Below are 14,020 nucleotides of genomic sequence, written 5' to 3'. Positions count from 1 at the left end.
ACGTGCTTCATTTTGCTTTCGCTTTTAATATAGGTGTACCAAGTGTTTTAGCCCCTAATTATGCCTCCAAAGAAAGTCAGTGCAAGCAGCAAAGTTGCTACAGGTGAAAAAAGAAAAGTAGTGCGTACAACTATTGCATTTAAGAAAGAAATAATAGCAAAATATGAAAGAGGTGTGCGAGCGCCTTCTGCTGACCACCACAAAGGTAAGAAATCCTATTCATAATTATTTTCTTTATTTTTTAATTTTTACACGTTCATGTTAGCGTAATCTTTCGTACGGAAGATTGCGATAACGCGAACGTACGATTAGCCTGGGTTAGCTTCATGTTTACGTTAAACATTCAGGGTGTTGGAACAGAGCCCCCTTTCCAATGAACCGCTCACCACTTGTTGTGGAGACCCGGGTGCTAAATGACGTGTAAACGACCTGATTTTTTTATTTTTACACGTTGATGTTAGCGTAATGTTTCGTACGGAAGATTACGATAACGTGTACGATTAGCCTGGGTTAGCTTCATGTTTACGTTAAACATTGAGGGTGTTGGAACGGAGCCCGACATTCAGGGTGTTGGAACGGAGCCCCTTTTCCAATGAACCGCTCACCACTTGTTGTGGAGACCCGGGTGCTAAATGACTTGTAAACAACCTGATTTTTTTATTTTTACACGTTCGAGTTTGTATGTTCTCCCCGTGCTTGCGTGGGTTTCCTCCGGGCACTCCGGTTTCCTCCCACGTTCCAAAAACATGCATTTCAGGTGAATTGGCCGGTCCAAATTGTCCCTAGGTGTGAATGAGCGAATGAGTTGTCTGTCCCTGTGTGCCCTGCGATTGGCTGGCAACCAGTTCAGGGTGTCCCCTGCCCACTGCCCGGAGATGGCTGGGATGGGCTCCAGCCCCCCCCGCGACCCTAATGAGGATAAGCGGTACGGCTGATGAGATGAGATGAGATGTTAGCGTAATCTTTTGTACGGAAGATTACGATAACGTGTATGATTAGCCTGGGTTAGCTTCATGTTTACGTTAAACATCCAAGGTAAGCATTCAGGGTGTCGGAACAGATTAAAACGATTTACATTATTTTTAATGAGAAAAATGATTACGGTGATCGAACAAATCGGTTTTCGAACAGGGTTCTGGGACGGATTATGGTCGAGAACCGAGGTTCCATTGTACTTTTCCCGGTGGTTCTCACCTTTCTGGCAAGGGTGCGCCAAAGTAAATTTATATTTGATCATAAAAGCAATTTACAGGTTTAATATGGCATCTGTCCCGAAACAACCCCCCCCCCCCCCCCCCCTCCGCGGACCTTCTCATCAGATAACGCGTCATTCTCTTCTCGATTACGCAGCGGGATTTACATGAAACTGTTAATTGTTTGCTCTTCAAATAGTCCGCCTGGAGCCAGCAGTCTGCCGAAAGTTAAGGACCCCCCCTCTTTCTCTCCCTCCCTATCTCAGTCCCCCTTGCCCTGGAACACACTAAGCATGACAAAGCAGTGGCCGGGGCGCAGCCTGATGGCACCACCGGGCCACTGGAGCGACCCCAACCGGGCTCACATGCTCCCAAGTGCGGATAAGCAACAGGAACGCATCGCCGGTGCGTCCATGGAGCAACCCGTAGCAGCGCGGCCGTTGCAAGGCTTCGCTCCGCCCGCCGCATCCCGGGATGCGTCAAGCGGCGGCGGTCCAGGCACGACCGGAGCGCGAGGCGGCAAGAAGAAAAACTACCAGCGGTATCCTAAACCTCCCTACTCCTACCTTGCTATGATCGCCATGGTGATCCAACGCTCCCCGGAGAAGAAGCTGACTTTGTCGGAGGTAAGATTTATATATTTAAGAAAAATTAACGCGTTTGACGCGATTTTGGGTGTGTTTTACGCACGGAGCTGTTTGTCTTTAGTGGGTAAATAACTAGAGCGATGGTGTTGTTGGTCAATATTAGACGGAAAACAGAAAAGCTCGGTGACACAGTCGTGCTGTTATTAGGTTTACTGTGATAAGCTCGAAACCAGATGCTGATATGAATCGCAGGTATGATTAGATAAAGCCTCATTTTCTCAATTAGGACATTTAAAAGTGGGGTGCGTCCTTTGAGGTGTCTTTAAAAAGTGAAAAGTAGAATATTTTCTCTATACCTTAATACCTAACTGAGTTCAAAGAGCCTTTATAATATTTTCCACAACACTGATCTGATTGTAACTTTTAACTCCGGGTCTCACAACACAAAAGGAAGTAAATGGGGGAGGGAGGAGAGTGAGTTCATGCTCCATTTTTGTTAGTATAGCCTGAAAATGGCCGGTATTAAACATCCTGAACCATTTAAAGGTGGGGTCCGTCCTTTGGGTGTCTTTAAAAAGTGAAAAGTAGAATATTTTCTCTATACGTTAATGCCAAACTGAGTTCTAAGAGCCTTTATAACATTTTCCACAACACTGATGTGGTTGTAACTTACTTTTAACTCCGGAACTCACAACACAAAAGGAAGTAAATGGGGGAGGGAGGAGAGTGAGTTCATGCTCCATTTTTGTTAGTATAGCCTGAAAATGGCCTGTATTAAACATCCTGAACCATTTAAAGGTGGTGTGCGTCCTTTGAGGTGTCTTCAAAAAGTGAAAAGTAGAATATTTTCTCTATACCTTAATACCTAACTGAGTTCAAAGAGCCTTTATAATATTTTCCACAACACCGATCTGATTGTAACTTACTTTCAACTCCGGGATTCACAACACAAAAGGAAGTAAATGGGGGAGGGAGGAGAGTGAGTTCATGCTCCATTTTTGTTAGTATAGCCTGAAAATGGCCGGTATTAAACATCCTGAACCATTTAAAGGTGGGGTGCGTCCTATGAGGTGTCTTTAAAAAGTGAAAAGTAGAATATTTTCTCTATACCTTAATGCCAAACTGAGTTCTAAGAGCCTTTATAATATTTTCCACAACACTGATCTGCTTTTAACTTACTTTTATCTCACAACACAAAAGGAAGCAAATAGGGGAGGGAGGAGAGTGAGTTCATGCTCCATTTTTGTTAGTATAGCCTGAAAATGGCCGGTATTAAATGGCCAAACCAACCAGTAGTTTTCAAGGTGCACATACCAAATTTTATCTCAACTGTTATGACATAAGGAGTGAAATATGGCTTTGTCGTCAACGTGCTTTACATTTTATGGTTTTGATTTCAGATTCTGAAGGAAATCAGCACCCTCTTCCCTTTCTTTAAGGGCAACTACAAAGGCTGGAAGGATTCCGTGCGACACAATCTGTCTTCGTACGACTGCTTTGTTAAGGTTTGTGTGCTGATTCATACATTGGCGGTTGAAACATGGGGTCAGAAATAGCAAGCTCTTTGGCGCCCCCTAGTGGCTCCCTGGCACTTTCCCAAAAAGTTTGATAATGGAAAATTGATTTGTTTTTGGGTTTTTTTTGCAGCTCCTAAGATGTTTTCTTTTTTGGTCCAAAATGGCTCCAAACATTTTGGTTTGCCAATCCCTGTCCTAGCCAAAATATTGCCACTTGTTGAGTATTGGATGACATCAAAGTTGATCAGGGTTATTTTGTATGTGATGACTTCCAAAAACAAATGGTCATCCACGATGCAAAATTCTCCAAAAATGTCAAAATCTGAAACTCAGTGACAGTGTGTATTATTTGACCACTACATTCCACCGTATTTTGTGGGACTGAAAACGAGTGCTACAAAGCACAAAGAGGAATACAAACTAAGGAGACCATTCAGTCCATTTTTCTTCTCGAATTTTTGGCTTCGAGTATTTCGAAAAATGTGCGATATGATAATTCTCAAGTTTTGCTCATCATTTAAATAAACTTCTTTTTTTTTAATGTTTTTTTTACCACTAGAGGGTCCTTATTAATACACACTGTCTCTTTAAATCAATGTTTTTAAAGGCGGAAAAAATTACCCAAGTTTCAAAATATGTTACTCGGGGTAACAGTTATAATTATATTATTGGATGTAAACATTTTTCATAATCGTATACCTGTACTCAATTATCCCCAGGCTAAGTTTTAATGGAACACTGTACTATTTCGCCCCTAGATGTCACTGTATTGTGTCATGCACCCGAAATTGAGTGCTAAAAAGCACAAGGAAGATGCACTACGGGGACTAAGAGACTAAATCGCACCATTTTACTTTCAATTTGGTTTTACTTTGGGTACTTGTAGCAGCAAAATGGCTGAAAAATCTGGCTGGTCCCTGTATTATTTTGCCCCAGGATGTCACTGTATTGTGTCGTGCAACCGAAAACGAGTGCTAAAAAGCACAAGGAAGATACGCTATGGAGACTCAGACTGAAATCGCACGTTTTTTCTTCCAATTTTGGCCTCATTTTGGGTACCTGTAGCAGCAAAATGGCTGACAAATCTTCCTGGTCCCTGTAGTATTTTGCCCCTAGATGTCGCTGCATTGTGACATGGAGCTTAAAACGAGTGCTAAAAAGCACAAGGAAGATGCACTTTAGGGACTCCGAGATTAAATCGCATCATTTTTCTTCTTATTTTGTCTTTATTTTGGGTACTTGTAGCAGTTAAAATGGCTGACAAATATGGCAGGTCCCTATTGGTGAGGTTTTTGTGATGTAAAATAAATGGAAATTTCTCAATTTACAAGTATTTTTAAAAGAGAATACACGTTTCATGTAATTTTCCTTATTATTGAAATCAATATTGTTTAATTGGGGAGCCAAATAGTACACACTGTCCCTTTAGGGCATCAGTAGCCATCATATCGGCTGCACCAAAGTTAATATTTTACAGTTCATGAATTTTTTGTATCAGTTAAATCAGTATTGTTTTCTGCCTCCAATCCAGTAGGAGATGACAACTTAATCGTAAATTGCGAATACGATTGCGGAATTCCACCTAGTCCGTTTTGCTGTGAGTAAATAGGTGCTGCAATGTGTTTATTATCGCTTAATAGGGGAATTGTACATTTACAATTAAAGTTACTGTAAAATTAATTTAACATGAACTGATATCTTTTACATCCCTTTTTTGCCTGTAATAGTTTGCATGTGCAAACTGGAACAGAGAGCAGTCTCTTGGTGGTACTGCTTGTGACCTGGATTTTTCTTTGTATAGCGCGCAGAATATTTGGTCCAAAAAAACTTGTATATCGAAATTCTCGTCTTTAGAGGTGCTCATATAAAGGGGTACCACTGTATTCAGTGACTAGGCTATCCCTCTAAGCTGCGTGTGTGCGTAATTGCGCGCTACCCAGAGCTTTTCCGCGTACAAGAAAATCTAGCCAGCTCACAAAAATCAGGGCTCGAAATTGCTAATTAAAAAGCGAATTAAGTCAAAGTTACAGTGCATGAAGGTAAAAATACACGGGTTCCCCTGACGCTGTGTTCTAAATGCGGTATTTTAAAGTCGATGTCGATGTAGAACAAAGTTGAGTAAAGAGTTTTTCGAGAACCGGCTTCTTCGGCCCGACTCACTAAAAAGAACCGGCTCTTTCGGGTCCCAAAAGGCTCTTTGGGTTGTTTTTGCTTCTTTAATCCCTACACGACCAAATGTTATATACAATTGTGCACAAAATGACTTAAAGGAAGGGGGAAATAGAACAAAAACGAAAAAAATACAAAAAAAAAGTAGTGAAAAGATGAGAAAAAAACGAAACAAAAGGAGAGAAAAAAAGCAGGAAAAATTCAGAAAAAAAGCCAGAAGAAAATAAAGTAAATAAAGGGATAAAAGGTAATAGAGAACAAAAAAGCAAGAAAAAAGTATCAGCAAGGAAAAAATAAACACAATGAGATTTTTTTTTAAAAAAGGAGATAAAAACGGAAAAAGAGGAAAAAGTTTGTGTTGCATTCAAATAATTTCCAATTATATCAAGTGAATCTTGTTGCCAACATTGTACTTCTACTAAAAAAATGTAATTAAATATGGTTCAGTATCGTGCAACCGACTAAATAAGTCCCCAAAAATGTTAGTATTATGCGAAAAAAGATACCAGGAATAAAAGAAGCGGAAATCTTGTGAAAGAATTGTAAAAACAAATGAAGTTTGTAGGACGTACAACCTTTGCAATAGTACATGAGTCAATTCATTCAAAAGAGAAAAATAATTTAGCATCGTCGGAAACTCAGCAAAATGTAACTTGATGTCAAGTTTTGGACAATGTATAATGATTTAGTTGCCACACTTGGGATTATGGTGGCTCACTGTTGTTTCAAGTGTTGCTCACCGACTTTGTGTGAACGCTCGGACCCGTGGAAAATTACAGGGAACATTGTTTATGAGCCGCCCCTACTTTCACCCGCAGGTGTTAAAGGACCCCAGCAAGCCCCAGGGCAAAGGTAACTTCTGGGCCGTGGAGCTCAGCTGCATCCCCCTGGAGCTCTTAAAGAGACAGAACACGGCCGTGTCCCGCCAAGACGAGACCATCTTCGCTCAGGACCTGGCGCCTTACATCCTGCAGGGACACAAACCGGACTGCAACCCTTTACCGCCCCCGTCAGTCCCGGCCGACTCCGCGACCCCGTCCGAAGAGGATTTGTTCCGACCCAAACTGGACTCGTCCTTCGCCATCGACTCTTTGCTCCACAGCCTTCGCCCGCCCAGCGGTCCGGGGGTGTCGGACGCCTGTTGGGGTGAGTCGTCCTCGCCCCCCGCCCGGCCTCGCTACGCCTCCTCCGCCCGGAGCGTTTCGGCGAGCTCGGCGAGCCCCGCTTCCACCTCGTCCTCCTCCTCAGAAGAAGACTGGAGGGGAGGGTCCCTGCAGGGTAAGCGCCTTCCTCCGGAGCATCGAGAAGGTTACGAGGACTACAACCCTCCGTTACATAAATCGTCGAGGAGGGACGCCATCGCGGCCCCTTGGGAGCTACCGACCTCCTACGCCAAATACGCCCCGCCCAACGCCGTGGCCCCCCCGAGCATGCGGTTCAACAGCAGTACTCTAATGCCCCTACATGGCGGACTTCCGATTTACGGCTACGGGAGCTCTCGCGTGGCCCCGGGTCATTACCTGAGCCACGCTTATTGGCCTATTCTCCCCAACGGGCGGGTTTCCGTGCAGCCCCCTCCCGTCATCATGGACCTGGACAACATGCTGCAGTCGGTGCCGCCCAATAAGAGTGTGTTTGACGCGCTGATGGTGCCCAATCAAAACTTGCACCATCAAGCAGGAAGTCAGTACAGCCTGCAGAACGTGGCGTCTCTGAATCGATACCCTCAGTATTGACACCAAGGTCTCAACTCATTATCTGCACCGCTTATCCTCAGTAGGGTCGCGGGGGGTGCTGGAGCACATCCCAGCAATCATCGGGCAGTGGGCAGGGGACACCCTGAACTGGTTGCCAGCCAATCGCAGGGGACACAGGGACAGACAACTCGCTCGCCCATTCACACCTAGGGACAATTTGGACCGGCCAATCCACATGAAATGCATGTCTTTGGAATGTGGGAGGAAACCGGAGTGTCCACGCAAGCACGGGGAGAACATACAAACTCCACACAGGGGGTTCCCAAGACCTTAGAACTGCGCCGCCGTGCTGCCTGACACTAAGGTATTGACTCTTAAAAAAAAAAAGTCACTTTATTTCAGGGGTCTCAAAATTTACTTGGGGGGGCGCTGGAACTAGAGCACAGGTGTCAAACAGGCGGCCCGCGGGCAGGATCAGTCCCGCTAAGGGATTGAATCCGGCCCGCGAGACAACAGACAGGCCGCGGGCCGGTGAAAATTTGATCATGGGCCGCAGCTGGCCCCCGGGCCGGACTTGGGACATGGCTGGTCCAAGGAATCAGTAATATGCTTTGTTAATGTAAAACTGCTTACTATGTATAATGCCAAAACAAATACAACATTCGGAGTTTAGATCTTTGCTAAGTTTTTAAACAGGAGAAGCGCATGAGAAAAACAAACTGCAGGTTGAAATATGTCAAGTTGATGTTGCCAAAGAAAGGGGCCTCGAACAAAGACACTGTACTTATATTTCTTTTTATTTCTCTCTCTCTCTCTCTCTCTCTCTCTCTCTCTCTCTCTCTCTCTCTCTCTTCCACCCTTTTTCTTCCACTTTCTGTCTCTTTCACTCTCTGTGTCTCTCTTTTTCTCTTCCTTTGTTGCTCTTTGTCTCTTTTTCTCTCTGCGTCTTTTTAACTTTTGCTCTAACTTCCTCTCTTCCTTTTCTCTCTTCTCTTTCTCTCTTCCTACCCTTTGCGCTTTCTTTTCTCTATTCTCTCCTTCTGTCTTTCTATTTCTCTTTGTATTTCTTTCTTCCGCTCCCTTTCTTTCCCCCTCTCTCACGACTTCTCTTTTTATCTCTTTTGTTTCTCACGCTCTCTCCCTCTCTCTCTTTCTTTGTCCCGCCCTCTCTCCTTTTCCCTCCCTTTTCTCTTATTTCTTTCGCTCTCTTTTTCTTTCTCTCTAATCTAGTCCGGCCCCCGACAGAATGTTTGTTCTATCGTGTGGCCCCCCGAGTTAAAATGAGTTTGACACCCCTGGTGTAGAACGTGCATTTTATGGAGGGAAGAGCTCAAAGTTTTGCGAGGATAGATCAGTCTAAAAATATCCGCCATTGATTGGATGTAACGGGAATCTAACCCGGGTTTCGGTGGTGAAAGAGCCGGATCTTAATCACCAAAGCACCGGTGATATAGATGACCTACAAAAAGGCAGTACATATATTTTTAGTCACAGTACCAAAGCCAAATGTTGGATAATGGAGAAACCAGAAGGAAGAGTTTGTTGGGAAGCATTAGGTTTTCAAAGGCAGACACTGACAAAGTTCAATGTAAGATAGCGCCAATGTCATTTAAGCTTCAGTTCAACAGTATTGACGGTCATTCGCTCCACACTTTAATATTTCCCAATTCGTTTGTTTAAACGTCTACTCTGCGATGTCTGTCAAACCAGGAAGTAGCTAGCCAATCATATTGCAGGGAAGACATAATAATAATAATAATAATAATAATAATTTCCTTGTATTGTCATTCTGTGTAACAATGTACACAGAACGAAATGTCGATTGCACCATACATTGATCTCAAACATTAGCTTGTATATTTTGGGTGCTGCTTAATAAATTAGCACAGGGCTAGCATCCGTATAGCCATGGCCCATGAGCCGTGAGTTGGAGACCCCTGCTTTATTTCATCGAATCCACAAACTGGCTTTTTTTTTCATCTCGAAGGTGCAAAAGGAAATTGAAAGGGGGAAGTACACTCAAAATTTGATTTTACATGTTCCGTGCACCCCCTTTTATCAAATTTTTCATTCGTTGATTATTAGCTGGCGGAGTAAGTTTGCTTTTTTTGCTCATTTTAAGTATTGATTTCTTTCTTTTGCTATCTTTCTTTAAATTCAAATAAAATCAGAAAAATAATTGCATATAGAATTGTCATAATTTATCCCATTTGACATACTGTTTTAATATTTTAAAATTATTTTTTTTCAACTACAAATTATTCAATCAATGTTTTGACCATATTTGGTATGTTTTCCAAATATAACAAAAATAAATTTAAAAATATAAAACGATCTATATTTCGCAGTATTTATAAATTATATCGTGTAACTTTTTTTTAGGCAATACTAATAATTCTCTTTAAGTAGTTTTTCCAATGTTACAAGAAAAACACCTAAAATGTAGTACTGTAATTACTTATTTTACTGCATTTTTAAATAAATAAGAAAAATACAGTTCTCTATTTTGACATTAGAAATTATTTCTAATAAAATAAGGAAAAAGGACTAAATTGTAGGTATTTTTCAAATAAATTCCGAAAACCTACCTTATATGAATACCGATTATTTTGTATTGTATTGTATACAAATATAGTCACAAAAGTAAGAAAAACACTCCCCACAGTTGTGCCCATTACAAGAGGCGGCCATTTTGTCACTTGTTGAACCTAGTACAGTTAATAAGACATTAGCCAATCACGGTCACACATTTTCTGAATTTGGTCATGTGACTTCTAAAAGCTGCCCTCCGATTGGCTGATCATCAGTGATATCAATTTCCTGTCGACTGGAGTGACCTGATGGCCATCCTGAGATCGGAATACAAACTTAATGATCTTGCAACTTTATTTATACTACGATATCGGAGTGCCACGTTGTAACGAGAACCTATTTTTAAAATGAGTTCCGCTTCCCCCTTCAGGATTACCATGGAACTACCTCAAATTGTACAACCGAGCTTATCTACCTCATTCGATTTGCATTTTCTCACATTCCCATTATGACTGCACTGCTTTTTATGAGTACGTTTACCTTTATTGGACATCTGAATGTGTTTTATACCGACTTTTATGATTGTTTGAAAGGAACTGGGCAGCGAACCGCGCATATGATAAAACTTTGTGATGTTACGAAGCCGTTGAACAGATTTGATTTATTCGGTTTGAATAGAGCATCGATTGGGGATAAATGATCAGAAGTTTACATTGCATAGTGACTTGCAGGGATCCATTTTGTTCGTTGTAATATGCAGGGTTGGGTAGGGTTACTTTAACTGGATTACTTTCAATGACTTTTGGATTACTCCAATACCATATATGCTAATAAAAGACAAAAGAAACTAAATATGAATAAAATGACGACTCACAACACGTGGTAAGCTTTCTCTCTCTCATATTTAGTTTCTTTTGTCTTATTAGCATATTTGGTATTGGAGTAATCCAAAAGTCATTGAAAGTAATCAAGTTAAAGTAACCCTACCCATCCCTGGTAATATCCCTTTAAATATACGTCTTTAAAACCACTACCTCGTGTTGTTCTCTACTGTCGACAAATGGTATTTGCACTGTGGGTTATTTTGCACTCTTGAAGGAAACAACTGCCCTCATTTACTGTTGGATTTTTTTTGTTTTTTTTTGGAGAAAATACTGCCTTATTTTAACCTCCGGGGTTAAACTGTGTGAAGAATGTTGATGTTCTCAAATGGGTCTGTAATAAAATGCTGCTTTGTTCAAGTTTCTGGTTTAATGTTGCTGGAATTTTCCTTTTCCCACCGCATTAAATGAAACATGTAATATGCTTTGTCGATGGAAAACTTTAAAGGGATACTGTGTAATATTTGACAGTTTGATGTCACTGTATTGGGCCGTGCAACTGAAAACGAGTGCCACAAAGCGCAGGGAAGGATACAAACTACGGAGACTGAAAGTGACCCGAAAGAGTTTTCTTGGGGTTTTTTTGCTCAGCCTTTGCAAAATTATTGTTTTTTTTGGGCACCCGTAGCAGCAAAATGGCCTAAAACTATGTCATTCCCTGACAACGTATAAGGAAAGTCATGTTTATTTGTGACGCCCTTAATAACAAGGAGTCTCAAAGGGCTGCACAGATCACAGACGATTGCAAACTACAGACTATTTTTACACCATCCCCTGATCTACAACCTACATGAGGGCAAAGAAAAACTCAAAAACCTCAACATGAGGAAAATGAAGAAACCTTGAAAAGGGACCGCACATGAGGTAATCCCCCTTTCAGGACGACTAGAACATAAACTCAACACCATCTTGTACAGGCACTTAGGTAGGTTACCCCGAATGTGAAAATTGACAAAAAAAGCTAACTTGGCATTTTTTGTTTTGCTGACTCAGCAGTGTTGTTACACAGACAGTTAGAAGGGTTGACCATTATGTCAAAAATTGCCACAAAAATAGACTCAGCACCTCTGTTTTAGTTACCTTGGCAGTTTGATGTCACTGCATTGGCCGTGCAACTGAAAACGAGTGCCACAAAGCGCAGGGAAGGATACAAACTTTGGAGACTGAAAGTGACCCGAAAGAGTTTCTGGTTTGGTTTTATTCGCTCAGTCTTTGCAAAATTATTTGTTTTCTTTGGGCACCCGTAGCAGCAAAATGGCCGAAAATTATGTCAGCTCCCTCCAGGTGAGGCTCACGTGATGTAAAATAAATACACAAATTTAATGACGTACGAGTATATAAAAAAATGCATGATTATACGGGGTGTTTACAAAAAGAGGTATGGGTTACCCATTTGATATATGCCATGTCTCTAGTGAAATTTAGATTCAGAATAATAAATCTTATGATCTTATAGTTTTGTTCGCCTTACTCATGTCTATTCTGGGATATGTACGCCTCAAAAGACATACATTTTTTGGAAAACACGCTGTATTATACTGTATTTTTGCGTATTATTCAAATCAATATAGTTTTTTTCTTTAATCACCTGCGAGAAAAGCAAAAGTGGTGATAATGTTGCGTGGGATCGAACTATGTACAGTATATACTGTGTTTATAAAAGTTATATTTTTTGTTAGTGTGTCCATCCACCCAAAGAAAAGGGAAAGAGTTTCGATCTGCCCGCTGTCTTTCACAGGCAGTTGCATAGGTTACCCTAGATGTGAAAAAAATTCCAAAACTGTTTACTCAGCATTTTTAACAAAAATGAGCAAGAGGATGACTGAAGAGCTGCTTTTTAACTTCCCGTTACCAGTTTTCTTATGGTTTGTCCTTCGATTCTTTGCATCTTTAGTTAACTCTTTTTCAAAAATATATATAAATATATAAAAACAATTACCTATTTGGGTTTGGATTTTAGTCTTCTGTCTTACTCTTTGGGATTTTTTTTCTCATGTGCCAAAGATTAAGCCCAAAGGGAAATGCCTGATTTCGTGCCCCAACACATGTAATGTACTAATAGTGACAGCTATTCTAGTTTTTAAATACCTGAAGGTTTCTATTATTATTATTGTTATTATTTACACCAATAGGGGGCCCCAAATAATACACTATGTCCTTTTAAATAAAGACTTTATATATTTGAGTTTGAATTTTATCGTCTAGGGGAGGGGTGTCCAAACTTTTGAGAAAGCGGGCCAGATCTGGTAAGCTCAAAATGAGTGAGGGTCGACTTATCAGCCTGGCATTCTTTGATTAGTCTTCAATAAATTAACATTTCGAGAAAGGTTAGTAGTGCTTGGCGATGACCTTCGCGGCCTTGTTAGCTCGCCTTTGCAGCATTTTCATTTGACCCGCAGAATCTCGGGAAAAATCGCTGCTGTGCCGTTAAAATACCTTCCAGTTGCCTCTCCCTTCCACAGCGTTTGTTTCCAGTTAGCTTGTTGTAGTCTGCTTGTTTCTTCTGGCAGTGCACCTTAATATTATATTTTCAGTCTCTTGGAAAATTAGGCAGACGCAGTTGTTTCGGATATATACTACAATTTCCACTTGTAGTGGAAGTGGCGGCCCTCACAGTCAACTTTCCTTTTTTTTAATTTACAGTCAGCACGTCAGAAATGGGTTGGGCTAAAATTCTTACAGAAAGCCAAAGGCAAGGTTGTCAAGGGGCCGTCATCTGGTGAAATGGTGAATTTATTTTCTGCACACATTAGTGGAGGGCCCATACATGTTAATTTTCAATAATGGGAAATCGGGAGATTTTTTTTTTCGACGCGATTTTTATTATTATTATTATTATTATTATTATTATTTGAAAAGACAACAATAAAATTCGTTTCTCGATCTACTTTATTGTTATTTTATGTTTACATGTGATTATTACAATGTTTACCGTAAATTCCGGACTATAAGCCGCTACTTTTTTCCCAAACTTTCAATTTATGTAATTTTTCTAACGGCCGCCAGCGGCGCTCGAGTACAAAAGGTAAGATTTAGACTGCAACTTCTTAGCTTGTGCACAAATTAGACATATCCTCATCATGCAAATTGCAACAAAAAGGAACATGACGCAACTTTCAAGTTAAACGCAATCGAGCAGTCCGATATAGAGAGAAACAGAGCAACCGCACGTAAACTATACTTACCGAGCGAGATGCTAGTGTTTTTTTTTTGAGTAAGGGAGCGTGGGACGACGTCTATATGACAAAGTCTCTTTCCCATACTGAAGGAAGACGACTTTGATGACGTCGGTTATGAGGGGGGAAGATGAGGACGGTTTACCGTGCTTAGTATAAGTACGGTATGTTTTTTTAACAGAGCTGTTTACTGTGTTGAGAGCGTGTTGCTAGTAGCGTTTTGCTACCCTTCACAGGCATGGTTTGGGATGAAAGTTATATTATTATA

General features: G+C 41.1%; 1 protein-coding gene across 1 annotated transcript; it reads left to right on the top strand.

Annotated features, from left to right (window-relative positions):
• Positions 1 to 1,486: 1,486 nt before the first annotated feature.
• On the top strand, positions 1,487 to 7,202 carry foxh1 (forkhead box H1). Its single transcript, XM_088322866.1, has 3 exons — positions 1,487 to 1,819; positions 3,181 to 3,285; positions 6,285 to 7,202. The coding sequence occupies exons 1-3, from the start codon at positions 1,487 to 1,489 to the stop codon at positions 7,200 to 7,202; spliced, it is 1,356 nt and encodes a 451-aa protein (XP_088178992.1).
• The last annotated feature ends 6,818 nt before the right edge of the window (positions 7,203 to 14,020 follow it).

The sequence above is a fragment of the Urocampus carinirostris genome, chromosome 18, assembly GCF_059441175.1.
Source record: "Urocampus carinirostris isolate Australia breed hairy pipefish chromosome 18, RoL_Ucar_1.0, whole genome shotgun sequence".
In the NCBI taxonomy this organism is placed as follows: domain Eukaryota; kingdom Metazoa; phylum Chordata; class Actinopteri; order Syngnathiformes; family Syngnathidae; genus Urocampus; species Urocampus carinirostris.
This window is presented reverse-complemented; position numbering and strand designations above follow the sequence as displayed.